General features: G+C 40.8%; 1 protein-coding gene across 4 annotated transcripts in view; it reads right to left on the reverse strand.

Moving 5' to 3' along the window:
- LOC127454368 (plectin-like) overlaps positions 1–13,633 on the reverse strand; it is a 199,716-nt gene that overhangs the window by 21,565 nt on the left and 164,518 nt on the right. For all 4 annotated transcript variants that reach the window (XM_051721514.1, XM_051721515.1, XM_051721516.1 and 1 more), the window contains exons 16-26: positions 13,425–13,586; positions 12,028–12,132; positions 11,840–11,935; positions 11,634–11,759; positions 5,206–5,358; positions 4,969–5,123; positions 4,537–4,663; positions 2,689–2,872; positions 1,356–1,513; positions 886–1,061; positions 574–712 (exon numbers count right to left, since the gene is read on the reverse strand). In XM_051721514.1, the coding sequence (XP_051577474.1) occupies positions 574–712; positions 886–1,061; positions 1,356–1,513; positions 2,689–2,872; positions 4,537–4,663; positions 4,969–5,123; positions 5,206–5,358; positions 11,634–11,759; positions 11,840–11,935; positions 12,028–12,132; positions 13,425–13,586 (1,581 nt within the window). The remainder of the gene's footprint in view (positions 1–573; positions 713–885; positions 1,062–1,355; positions 1,514–2,688; positions 2,873–4,536; positions 4,664–4,968; positions 5,124–5,205; positions 5,359–11,633; positions 11,760–11,839; positions 11,936–12,027; positions 12,133–13,424; positions 13,587–13,633) is intronic.

Below are 13,633 nucleotides of genomic sequence, written 5' to 3' on the forward strand. Positions count from 1 at the left end.
GTTCCTTTTTACCTCACTGAGCATTCTGCGGTTTGCCCTTTGAGTTACAGTATCTTGGCTGAACGGCTACTTCTAGGGAGAGTAGTCACAGTACTAAATCATCTCCATTTATAGACTATCTGTCAAAATATATAAAAAGCAACAATTCTTGATCGTAGGTCTTCTGAGATCTCTTTTTTGCAAGGCATGGTCCACATCATATTCTTTTTATAATTCAAAGTAGCTTACACCCACACCTCCAATCTCGTTTCATTAATTGGATGCCAGGTTTGCCAAGTCCCGACTCTAATTAGCGTTTGTTGATGTCATTAGCCTAGGGGTTTACATACTTTTGAATACTACTCTGTGAATGTTTGAATGATGTATTCACTATGTACAAGAACAATACAATAATTTGTGTGTTATTAGTTAAAATAGATTGTGTTTGTTCATTATTGTAACTTAGATAAAGGTCAAACCGGATTTTAAGACAAATTTATACATACATGCAGGTAATTCCAAAGGGTTCACATACTTTTTCTTGCCACTGTAACTATTTACCCAGTGAACACTAAATATTACATCCCAAATTACCTTGAGCTCAGAACAGTAGTTCTCGACATCCTGGACATTTGTAGGAACCGTGTGAACATCACGCAGGCGATTCTCATATTTCTTCAGAACCTCTTCTGCCCCTTGTGTGTTCTGGATCACAACTTCTATTGTCTTAAGCCTACAAAGGACACAAATTCTTGATCTGATCTTAGGTCTAATTAAAGTTTATTTGTAGAGGATAAATCAAACACAAAACATAAATGAAAAGTAGTGTCCTTGACACTGCCATTCTGAATAGTTTATCTGTTATGCTAAAGACACAAAAACAGCATGGATGAAATTGAGCTTTACTTCTCGAGATACACAGAGGACAAGTTGTAGGTTTGGTCCATCTTCTGCAGGGTGATGTCCAGCTCTGAACGCAGGACTGGAGTACTGGACTGCTCTGGAGAGGCCATGAGCTCCTCAGCTTTCTGAGACACTTTATTTACATTCTTCTTGATTCCTTCAAGCTCTATGTGAACTTTCTGTTGGAAACAGCAACACACACTCTCAGAAGCTCTGATAAATTTGAGTGAATCTCATGAAGAACATTTCTGATTTCAGTCCAAAGTTTTAAGTAAATAAATACATTGTATATTTCTTAATTTTTTCTTTTGATTTTGGGGTGAAATTACTTGGTTATGTTATTGACAGGCTTTGTGAAATATCACAAATATGATTTTAAAACATTATTTCAGCTGCGCAATATTTATTATTAAGTGGATAAGACAAATACATATAAAAAAGGGGGAGGGAAGATAGTGAGTTTTCAGTCGTACCTTCTGTTCAGCAGTCTTCTGGATGCAGTCTTTGAGTGGATCTTTTTCCACAGGTTGTCGGATACGGGCCACTGTGCGAGACTCACAGTCTTCTATCTGCAGACGCAAGTCTCTGATCTGAGTGATGTATGTCTTACATATCGACTCATCCTGTTCACCTGTGAAAAGAAGAGAATTGTTACTACCAATTTTTCTCAACAATACAAGAGGGAAGCAACAGTTTATCACTGCCGAAGGGAGCCGTCCATTTATCTGTGCGCTGCAGCCAACATTCATGTCACTTTGGTCACACACACACACACACAATCCATTAAGTGATAGTGGGTGAATCTCATGAAAACATGGCCAGGTCACATGTCCCCACAAAATCAAAGGAGAAAAATAAGAAATGCTATTTTGCATAATAAAAATTAATCCTTGCTTTAAGAACATTAACCCTGACCATATTACTGTAATGCGACTCAACATTTAATTTTTGAGTTGTAATTTCTATTATTTTCAATGGTGATTCTCATTACAGTAATACAGTAAGTTTAAAGTTAATAAAATTCAAAGCAATGATTTTCTTTATTTAATTAGCATAAATTTAAGGCAGTAAAAAATACTAACATGATGTAGAAATACTTTACAATTTAAACATATTACTTTTTTCACATTATAGTAATGCAAATTAGATTTTTTGGGGTTTACAGTAATGACTGAAAAAAGGCTTCATTTTCTTTAAGCAAAATATATTTTCTTATAATTTATTTTGTTCTTGGGGTAAAATATGACAGATTCTCCCTAGTAGCACATATGATACATCAAAACTACATATAAACATTCCACACTGACACCAGAGTCTAAATTACATCAGCAGTCGACTCAGGATGTGTGTTTTTCCTCGGTATTGTTGAGAGGTATACCAAAAATCAGGCACAAAAGATAAATGAAAAATCTCTTAAAAATGATGATAGATGTAATAAAAACATTACAAAGGCTACTAATAAACATAAATAAACAAAAGAAAAAAACGTGCACATTCTGCAGAGATGAGTAGTTAGCTAAAGCGCAGAAAACAAACGTCGACCTAAGCAGACAAAGTGAGCTAAAGTTTTTCCTTTTTTAAAGCAGCTCATCCATGATGACAAATTTTTGCTCATCACCACCTGCAGAGCATCACTTTATGACTCACCCTGTGTTCTGAAAACTGCTCCTGTAATGTGAATTAAACAGTTACCCAACATCTGTTAAAATATCAGCCTCGATTTTAAAAGGCTTTCATGCTACCTGGTATGAACAATGGGCTTCGTCGGGGTTGGGCGTATATGTGTTGCAGGGGTAAAGCCTGTACCTTTCTCCAGAGTGCGGAGCAGGTTGTCAAAATGCTGTGTGGTCTCCTTGTAGTCCCTCTCGATCTGCATGTGATAGTTTGAATCAAAGAGTTTTGAGTCTTTACTGTCTTTGAGGAAGTCTTGATAATGAAGCTGCAGGTTCCTCAAAATCAGTTTGTACTCGTCCATTTTCATCGTCTTGAACTGAAACGTAATTGTATCAAATACAAATCATGAACAATCAGGACAAACATACAAGTCTTGCATTGATGTTCATTATTTTTATATTTGCATCTTCAAATATAAAACTTCAAACTTTCATCTTCAAACTTAATCTTCAAAATTGTTCCAAGTCAAATAATTTCCACACTTTAATGTGGGCCCTTGAGGGACCTGTTATTCAATCAAACAACTGTTTTATGTACTGTTTGAAGTGACTGTTTCCTATATATAACTTAGCCATTGCAAACTTACAAGAACGTTATTGAGGTATGCTTATTAAGCAGTATTAAAGGAGTTCCCATGTATGCAGGACACTTGCTTTCCCTTCACTGTCTTGTCAAACTCATCCATTAAAAATAATAATAATAAATATAGCTGCAAGCAGCAATAACAGGGCCAAGCACACCAATGGCAAATATTTTGATTGAATTTTAAATTTTGGTGATAATTTGAAGCAGAGTTGTAAAAAAAAACATTAGTTTAATGACTTATAGTGTAATACAAATGCTTTTAATTTTTGACCAATAGGTGATTTGTTATTGTGATGGCTTGGTCACAATGCCACATATGAAGTTTCATGTCAATACACCAAAGCGTTTATGAGATACAGCCTCAGATCCTTATTGGCATCTTGCTATATAACTAATTTATGCATTATACAAGAACAGTTTGGTCAATAAATAAAAAATTATTACTTTTTGTCATAAGTGTCCCTATATGATACACTGCAAATTTTGTGCAAATTGGATGTACAGCCTAAGAGGAGTTTCAAAAAGTAGGTTTCCATTGAAATTTGAAATGGTGTACAGGAAGTATAGCCAACTATGGCAAATTGGGTATCATTCGACTGCATATGCCCCAAGCATAAAGCAACCAGTCTCGTGATTTTAGGCCAAACTATTCAGAAGTTATAAACAAAAAATAGCAATTTTTCATGTTTCTTCACCACAAGGTGGCACTGTACCCTCACATCATGCTTGTGATAACAGAACATTTTGTGTGAATCAGACATACGGTCTAGGAGGAGTTTTAAAAAAACATTTGTTTTTTGGGAACATTTAAAATGGTGGGAAATCTAGTGGGCAGAGCTTAAAAAATGTAACTAATTGGGACTAGGCATGACCTAAGGAATCGGAGGGAAAAAATATGTTTCTAGGACTTACGGTTCAAAAGTTATAGGCAAAAACATAAATTATACTTTGACTGTTGGTGGCGCTAGAGGGTTTAAGTTACAGACCCCAAATCAGACCCCTATCAGTGTGCCACATTTCACCATTTTCCTACATACGGTTCCTTGTGCTGCCTAGACTTCAAAAGTGGAAGCAGAATAACAAGAAAACTAACAGAAACAATAAATGCCTCAGCACCTTTGGTGCTTGGCCCCTAATTAATAAAATGTTAGTTTTGTAATGAAATTCATATGTAGGCACAATTGATATTTGTTTACAAAACTAATACACAAGCATAAGCCTTTAGATCAAAAGGTTTTAAGATCATGAGAAACATAAATTCAGTCAAGTGTGTCCAATCATTTGACTGGTATTTCACAAGCAAATACATTTTAATTATCAATTTGTTAAATTGATGGCTCAATCATTCACTCTCAGATGTATCTAATTATGTAATGAATCAGGCAGGGAATGTACCATAGTGATGTTCCATGAGCGGATGAGCTGGATGTCTTTCATCAGGTATTGCCAGGACAGTAGACTTCTCAAGTCAGTGTGCAGTCTCTGCCATAGAAGCAGTATCTGCTGATGACCTGCCTCCAGACTGTGAAAAACATCAACATTCAATGCATTTTAGGTCATATTATCACTACTGGATAAAAATAAATACCTTAAGGAAATAGAAATATCCTTAAACATGTATGACTTTTTTCCAAACCCTAGTGAGCTGCCTAACTAAAAACATCATTTTAAGGCATTATCATCATTGCTCCCAGTCACAATGCAAAGACTGTTCCAAAAGTAAGTATCAAAATGATGCTGCCTTTTAAGATACCTTATTTTTATGGATTGCTCTTCTTTTTTATTGCTATTTTGTCAATGGTCTGGCTACGTGAGACTTTCATTTACCTGGACACACTCTCGACAGCCTCTTTGTTGACGGGTGGCACCAGGAAGCAGACAGACGGTACTGTGGCCTCATTACCTGAACGGTTTAGAACCTTCCACATATACGGCTGAGAGTTATTGATGAGCGCACACTCATCACCCTTGTGCATCGTGATCTATTATGAGATAAAGATTATAAGCATACAGCACAAAGCTTAGGGTACCTGAGTGATTAACAGTGAACATGGCTGTGTCTACCTCCATCTGTTTGAAGTCGCACACTGCCTGGATGGGCAGTTTGCCTTTGAAGGGGGTAGTGGGGTCCCGTGGCTTCAGCTGGATGATGGTTTTGGCTCTCTTGTTTAGGCCAGCGATATGAGTCTTAACCTCGTTCAGCTGCTCTCTCTCCTCCTGTGAGAAAACAGTTTGGTAAACTAAAAGCTAATCTCAGCATCAGGCAGCACACCTACAAAGTGCTTGATGAGAGTTTTCTTAGAATGAAAAGTTCCAATCAGATTGTCTGGCTTTATGCAGTTTCAGGGAGTTAGGATGAACCGGATTTACCAGTGTGCTGAAAACACAAAATCGTGTTTACGCTCAGTTCAAAACATCTGATAAAGAGCGCATCATCTGGAAAGCATCTTGTTTTAAATATTGTGTACAAACATCTGATATACATCTTAGATTCACATCTGGCTTGCACATTCAGATTAACATCCAACTGGGAAAGTTTATGGGCAAACACTCTAAAAATACATCTTCCAGATGAAAACGAACACATCAAAAAAGAGTTCTTGTTGACATTTGTGAGGCTTCTGGCATTGAATCTTAAAAATGGCAAAGTTCAGGCATGAAACTCTGAATAGCACAAGCTGATAGGTTCTTTGAACTTGTTATCTGTTAGCCAATCAGCTTGCTCACATATGATATGTCAAGCCAGTTGGCTCACACGTTGTAAGATGTTAGGCCATTTGATGTGTAAATGGTTAGCCAATCAACTTGCGTATTCTCTCTTTGCCTAACATTTAAATTTTCTCAGTTAGCAAGTAAGCTGGTTTCACTGCTGTGCGCTGCGAGAGTTTTCTCTGAAACCCTTCTCCTCCTTAAATCCACTTGTCTTAGGGTTATTACTTATATCAGATTTTATATTTAACTGCCTCAAAACATCCACCTCTTATATAAGTGAATGGTTCTTGGCTAGAATAACCTTCTGTGTGGACTTTATGCTGACTCAGGTACCTTCAGGGCATAAAACCAATTACACATACCAAGTTTTGTACTGATGCATCAATGCATTTGTAAAATACAGCATTTTATGACAAAATCCAAACAAATTCTGGCGCCATACATGGGGTGTCATTCGAATCTCTATACATCAAGGAATCTAAAGAGACCAGCCTCAGTATTTTAGGTATTGAGCTTTAGTACTCTAAAGTCATGGTTGTGATAATATACACCAAGTTTTGTTTCAATATGCCAAAGCGTAGCCAAGACATAGCTTCACAACATCTTTGGCATGCTGACCGTCGTCACCTTTCGTTGAAGAATTATATGAGAATGGTTTGGTCTATCAAAAAGCTTTTTATATATATATATATATATATATATATATATATATATATATATATATATATTTTTTTTTTTTTTTGTGTGTGTGTCCATAGATTACACAAGCAAAATTATATGCAATTTGGACATACGGCCTAGGAGGAGTTTGAAAAAGTATGTTCAAAATGGCAGACAATCTGGAAAGAAATTAAATCCACTCTGCATTACGCAGGCGAGGGAGACAAGCCGGTGCCCTGGTCAAACTCTGACGGCACGGATTTCGAACAGCGCTGCAGAGTATTCACTTAGCAAATCTCCGCTCTCTTCCTAACAAAACGGATGAACTACATCTCCTCACCTGCACAAACAAGGACTTTTCAACCTCTGCTGCCTTGTGCTTCACAGAAACCTGGCTGAGTGAAGCCACTCCGGACAGTGCGTTACATCTGCCGGGCTTTCAGCTGTTCAGAGCGGATCGCATCGCGGAGTTAACAGGGAAAACGAGAGGCGGTGGAACATGCTTTTATATCAGTGAAAGTTGGTGTACAGATGTAACAACATTAAAGAGGATGTGCTGTCCTAATCTGGAAGCACTCTTTATTAACTGTAAGCCTTTCTACTCACCGCAGGAGTTTTCCTCGTTTATTCTGGTGAGTGTGTATATCGCGCCAAACGCGTGTTTGAATGCCGCGCTGCAACAGCTGGCTGATCAAATCACAGACATGGAACAACAATACCCGGACTCAGTTATTATTATTCTTGGGGATTTTAACAAAGCAAATCTCACACGTGAACTGCCCAAATACAAACAGCACATCACATGCCCCACCAGAGACAGGAACATACTGGATCACTGCTACACAACAATAAAGGGTGCATATTGCTCTGTCCCTAGAGCAGCTTTGGGACTCTCTGATCACTGTCTGGTTCATCTTCTTCCAACCTACAGGCAGAAATTAAAATCAACCAAGCCAGTAGTAAGGACTGTAAAGAGATGGACCAATGAAGCAGAGCGGGAATTACAAGCCTGCTTCGATTGCACAGATTGGAGTGTTTTTGAGGCTGCAGCCACAGACCTGGACGAGCTCACAGATACTGTTACATCATATACCAGTTTCTGTGAGGATATGTGCATTCCTACTAGGACTTATTTAAAGTTCAACAATGACAAACCGTGGTTTACAGCAGAGCTCAGGCAGCTTCGTCAGGCCAAAGAGGATGCTTACAGGGGTGGGATTAAAGTCCTGTACAATCAGGCCAGGAACACACTGAACAGGGAAATCAGAGTGACTAAAAGAAGATACTCTGAGAAGCTGAAAAACAAGTTTTCAGCTAACGACTCTGCATCAGTGTGGAGTGAAATGAAACAACTCACAAATTACAAGACTCCTACCCCCAACCCTGTGGTGGACCAACAACTGGCTGACGACCTGAATGTGTTCTACTGCAGATTTGAAAGGCCCAATCTCACACCCCACACCCACTCTGACCTTCACTTCACACAAACACCAACACCTCCTGCAACCCCCCTCCTCCCCCTCCTGCTACTCAAGCTGCACTTAAGATCTGTGAAGATGATGTGAGCCGCGTCTTTCGGAAACAAAATACGAGGAAGGCTTCAGGCCCAGATGGCATCTCACCAGCGTGTCTTCAATCCTGTGCTAACCAGCTGGCCCCCATCTTCACACAGATCTTCAATAGATCACTGGAGCAGTGTGAAGTCCCATGCTGCTTCAAATGCTCAATCATTATTCCTGTTCCAAAGAAACCAAAAATCACAGGACTTAATGACTACAGACCTGTCGCCCTGAAGTCTGTGGTCATGAAATCATTTGAGAGACTGGTGTTGGCCCACCTGAAGGACATCACTGGACCCTTTCTAGATCCCCTTCAATTTGCTTACCGAGCAAACAGGTCTGTGGATGATGCAGTCAACATAGGATTGCATCATATCTTGCAACATCTGGACAGTCCAGGGCATATGCAAGGATCCTTTTTGTGGACTTCAGTTTGGCTTTCATCCCAGCTATACTCCAGAATAAATTACACCAACTTTCTGTTCCCATGTCTATCTGTCAGTGGATTACCAGCTTTCTGACGGACAGGCAGCAGCTTGTGAGACAGGGGAAACTCATTTGTAGCACCTGTACAATCAGCACTGGTGCCCCCCAGGGATGTGTGCTCTCCCCACTACTCTTTTCCCTCTACACCAATGACTGCATCGCCAAGGACCCCTCTGTCAAGCTCCTGAAGTTTGCAGATGACACCTCTGTCATTGGCCTCATCTGAGATGATGATGAGTCTGCATACAGAAGGGAGATTGAACAGCTGACTGTCTGGTGCAGTCAAAACAACCTTGAGCTGAACACGCTCAAAACGGTGGAGATCATGGTGGACTTTAGGAGAAACACCCCAACACTGACCTCCCTCACCATTCTAAACAGCACTGTGGCAGCAGTGGAGTCATTCAGGTTCCTGGGCACTACCATCACACAGGACCTGAAGTGGGAGACCCACATTGACTCCATTGTGAAAAAGGCCCAGCAGAGGTTGTACTTCCTTCGCCAACTGAGGAAATTCAACTTGCCACAGGCGCTGCTGATACAGTTTTACTCAGCAGTCATTGAATCTGTCCTCTGCACTTCAATAACTGTCTGGTTTGTTTCAGCTACGAAATCAGACATCAGAAGACTACGAAGGACAGTTCGGACTGCTGAGAGGATTATTGGTTGCCCCCTGCACCCCCTTCAAGAACAATACACTTCCAGAGTGAGGAAAAAGGCTGGAAAAATCACTCTGGACCCCAGTCACCCTGCCCACTACCTTTTTGAACTGTTGCCTTCTGGCCGACGCTTCAGAGCTCTGAGCACCAGAACCATCAGGCACAGGAATTTCGGCGCATCTGGACTCAAGATGCCGCCGAGTATGGCTGCTGCGTTGCGAGCTCCGACACAACATGGTAGTGTTTTGTTTGTTTTGTTTACAATTCTTATGTTTTTTGTCTTGGATGTTGTCTGCCTTATTGTCTATGACAGACAAACACTTTTGGACATTGGATCAGCAATTACACACCGTAAACCGGACTTCAAATTCCTCAATGCCAACCCGCTGTTTACAAACACACCAGTGGAGCCCTTTGTCTGGGCTGCCCGGCCGCAGAAACGCAAAAGGAAAAGGGAAAAAGCCAGCGTTCTCATCAGAGTAAGACGCCGCGCAAATCGACCCCCGCTACCCAGTATTCTACCGGCAAATGTTCAGTCTCTGGATAACAAGCTCTGCGAGCTGAAAGCACGGATCTCTTTCCAACGAGGGACGAGGGACTGCTGCATTATCTGCCTAACAGAAATTCAGACTCAGCCATTGAACCCGCGGGGTTCTCCGTGTGCTGAGCGGACAGAGTGAAAGACCTCTCAGGTAAAAGCAGAGGTGGTGGTGTATGTTTTATGATCAACAAATCCTGGTGTGATCAGAGGAACGTACATTCTATCAAGTCTTTCTGCTCTCCTGATCTGGAATTTCTCACGCTTCTGTGTCGACCATTCTGGCTACCGAGGGAATTCACAGCGGTCATTATCACTGCTGTGTACATCCCGCCACAAGCCGACACAGACCGGGCACTCAAGGTACTGTACGGGATTATAAGCAAACAGGAAACCACGCACCCTGAGGCCGCGTTCATTGTGACCGGGGACTTTAACAATGCCAGTTTCAAATCAGTCGCACCAAAATACCACCAACACATCAGTTTCAACACACGAGGGGACCGGGTTTTGGACCATTGCTACTCTCCCTTCCGGGATGGCTACAAATCCCTCCCCCGCCCACCATTTGGCAAATCGGACCACTCTTCCATTCTGCTTTTGCCCGCTTACAGGCAGAAACTGAAACAGGAAGCACCCACCCTCAGAACAATCCAGTGCTGGTCGGACCAATCAGACTCTACGCTACAAGACTGTTTTGATCACGCGGACTGGGAGATGTTCCGGTCCGCCTCTGATGACGACATCAAGCTTTACGCTGATAGCGTAACGTGTTTCATCAGAAAGTGCGTAGAGGATGTCATTCCGACCAAAACAATACGGATCTATCTGAACCAGAAGCCATGGATTAATAGCGATGTTTGCGCGGCACTTAATGTGCGGACCTCCGCTTTTAATTCTGGGAATGCGGAGGAGCATAAACAAGCCAGTTATGCTGTTATCAGAACAGCAAAACATCAGTACAGGAACAAGATTGGAGGACAGTTTAACACCACCAACTCTAGAAGCATGTGGCAGGGAATTAATATCATCACAGACTTCAACGTGAATAAAAACTCTGCCGTGAACACTGCTGCCTCTCTCCCGGATCAGCTAAATACTTTTTATGCTCGTTTTGAGGGAAATAACACCGCCCTCGCGGAGAGAGCTCTCCCGGCCGAAGCTACAGAGGTTAGTTCACTCTCTGTCTCTGTAGCGTATGTAACCCGGTCCTTCCGACGGGTGAATATCCGCAAAGCCACGGGTCCAGACGGCATTCCGGGCCGCGTCATCAGAGCGTGTGCGAACCAACTGGCTGGTGTTTTTGTATACATTTTCAACCTTCCCTCTCTTTGTCTGTAGACCCCCACATGCTTCAAAACATCCACCATTGTGCCTGTTCCAAAGCAATCCAAAATCACTTGCTTAAATGACTGGCTGAATTTGTATTTGCACTGTACATAACAGATTGTATTAGATGTGCACTTCCCATGTGTATGTGTGTATGTATGTATGCGTGTGTCTGTACGTATGTGTATAATTAGTTTTTATTTTTTATTTGAAAAAATAAACAGCTTGCTGCTGTTTTTGTATTGTTTTTGTATTGTTGTACACTGGAAGCTCCTGTCACCAAGACAAATTCCTTGTATGTGTAAGAATACTTGGCAATAAAGCTGATTCTGATTCTGATTCATTAGCCATGGGATCAGAAGAAAAATGAATTTTGTTTCTAGGCTTTACGGTTCAAAACATATCAGCATAAACATGAGTGCAACTTTGAACTGTTGGTGACACTAGAGAGTTAGAGATAGAGACCCCAAATTTGCTATGGAATATTTTCAGACTGTCCTCCATCAGTGCGCCAAATTTCTTAATCTGGTTCCACTAGACTTCACTTACGACAGTGTCCTGGAGCAAGTCCTCCAATCGTGTGGCAGTGGTGGTGCGGTCACACATGTACTTCTTCTTCATGGTGTCCTGCATCTTCTTCATCCTCTCCTCAGCCTCTTTCACATCATTAAAGAACTATGAGTGAAACAGATGAGGAACAGTTAAAATAGTGAAAATGATCTGAAAACTGCTTATACTTCAAGGCTATGCAGTACCTGGAAGTATGCAGTGTTCTCCCTGAGATGCGTTTCGACACAACAGCATACTTGGAGGATCCAGCTCCACTGGGTCTGCAGAGCTGCCATGAAGGCCTGAGGAACATAGATACAAGATGTATTTAACATATACAACATGTCTATGATATCTTAATAAAGTAATGGAACCAGTGCAGTTCAGTCTGTACCTCAACAGTCTTCTTGCCTGGATGGCCGTCTTTGATGAGTCTGTCTCCAGTGGCCTGGATGTCGCTGACTTTTTTCTCCCGAAACTCCAGCTCTCTCATGAGTCCCTGAGGAATTAATTAGATCATGAAGAACACTCCAGTGCTCTTTGTGTGAAGCTGTAAAACATTCTCCATTTACATCTTGATCCAACTGAAATGACTAGACACGCATCTCACAACATTATTCAACCATGTTAGCCAAGTAGAACATGTTCCTCAATCAACATTCTTTGTTGGTCCTTGATGAAACATGTCAAATCATATCCCTAACCCTTACCATAATCTACACCAAAAATCAGAGGGTAATTAGAGAATGTTTGAGACACTTTTTGAAAACAGTCATTATTTTTGCAACTCCATTTTGTAATGCTAGTGGCACAGCGATTCTAGTTCCAATTCCTCTTAACGATTCCGGTTCCTTAATGGTTCCGTTAACAATTCTTTTAGTAATTTTGAGGAATAAATATTTGGAAATAACAAATGCAAATCTTGAGTAGATTCAAAAGAACCAACTCATAAGAGTAATTTGTTCGGAAATGGGCTGCACTGGTCGCGCTGTATTGTATGTTTCACTCTTTAAAATCAAAAGAACTGACTCATAAGTCACCAAGACCACTATACTATCAATATGTCATACCCACATTAACATGCAAAATCTTTCAGAGAGTTATCATGTCTAAAATATATTGAAGAGTTTTGTTTGAGACACTGTATATCCCAATTTGATCTTAGGGTTATATCAGATTTGTTGGGTCAGACATCCTGTTGGGTCAGACATCCTCCTCTTATATAAGTGGGTGGTTCTTGGCCAGAATAAGCTGCAATGTGGACTTTATGCTGACTTGGGTACCTTACGGGCATGAAGACGATGACACATAACAAGTTTCGTATTGATGCATCATGCGTTTTTAAAATACAGCATTTTATGACAAAATTCAAAATGGCTGATGACATGATTTACATGGGGTATCATTCGAACCTCTATACCTCAAGGAATGTAAAGAGATCAGCCTCATATATTTAGGTATTGAGCGTTGGTACTCTAAGAGCATGGTTGTAATAATACACATCAAGATTTGTTTCAACATGCCACAATGTAGCATTTTACGGCAAAACTCAAAATGGCTGACACCATGCATGGGGTATCATATGATTCTGTATGCCTCAAGGAATCACTGATTGTGCAGTATGTTTTGCCATGTAGATTCAAAAGAACCGGCTCATAAAAGCCAGTTCAGGAATCAGGCTACTCTGGTTGAGCTGTATGCTTCGCTTTGTAGATTCATCTGAATAAGAACCGGTTTACGGTTCCCAACCCTACTAATCATGAGAGTGAACAACAGTGATGCCACACTTACCGAGTAGTTCTCTTTCTTTGCAGTCATGTTGGTGTTGCGTTCACTCCAGTCGTAATTGACTTCCTCTTCCTCTTTGTCATTAAGCCACATCAGTTCTTTAGTGGCAGTATTGACAAAGGTGTACAGCTGGTCGAGATGTCTCAAACGTGACTTGGAAGAGTTCTAAAGTGTAACGAAACAAATGCTGAAACTCTCCACTTCTACAGACT

This window comes from Myxocyprinus asiaticus, chromosome 16 (assembly GCF_019703515.2).
Source record: "Myxocyprinus asiaticus isolate MX2 ecotype Aquarium Trade chromosome 16, UBuf_Myxa_2, whole genome shotgun sequence".
Classification (NCBI taxonomy): domain Eukaryota; kingdom Metazoa; phylum Chordata; class Actinopteri; order Cypriniformes; family Catostomidae; genus Myxocyprinus; species Myxocyprinus asiaticus.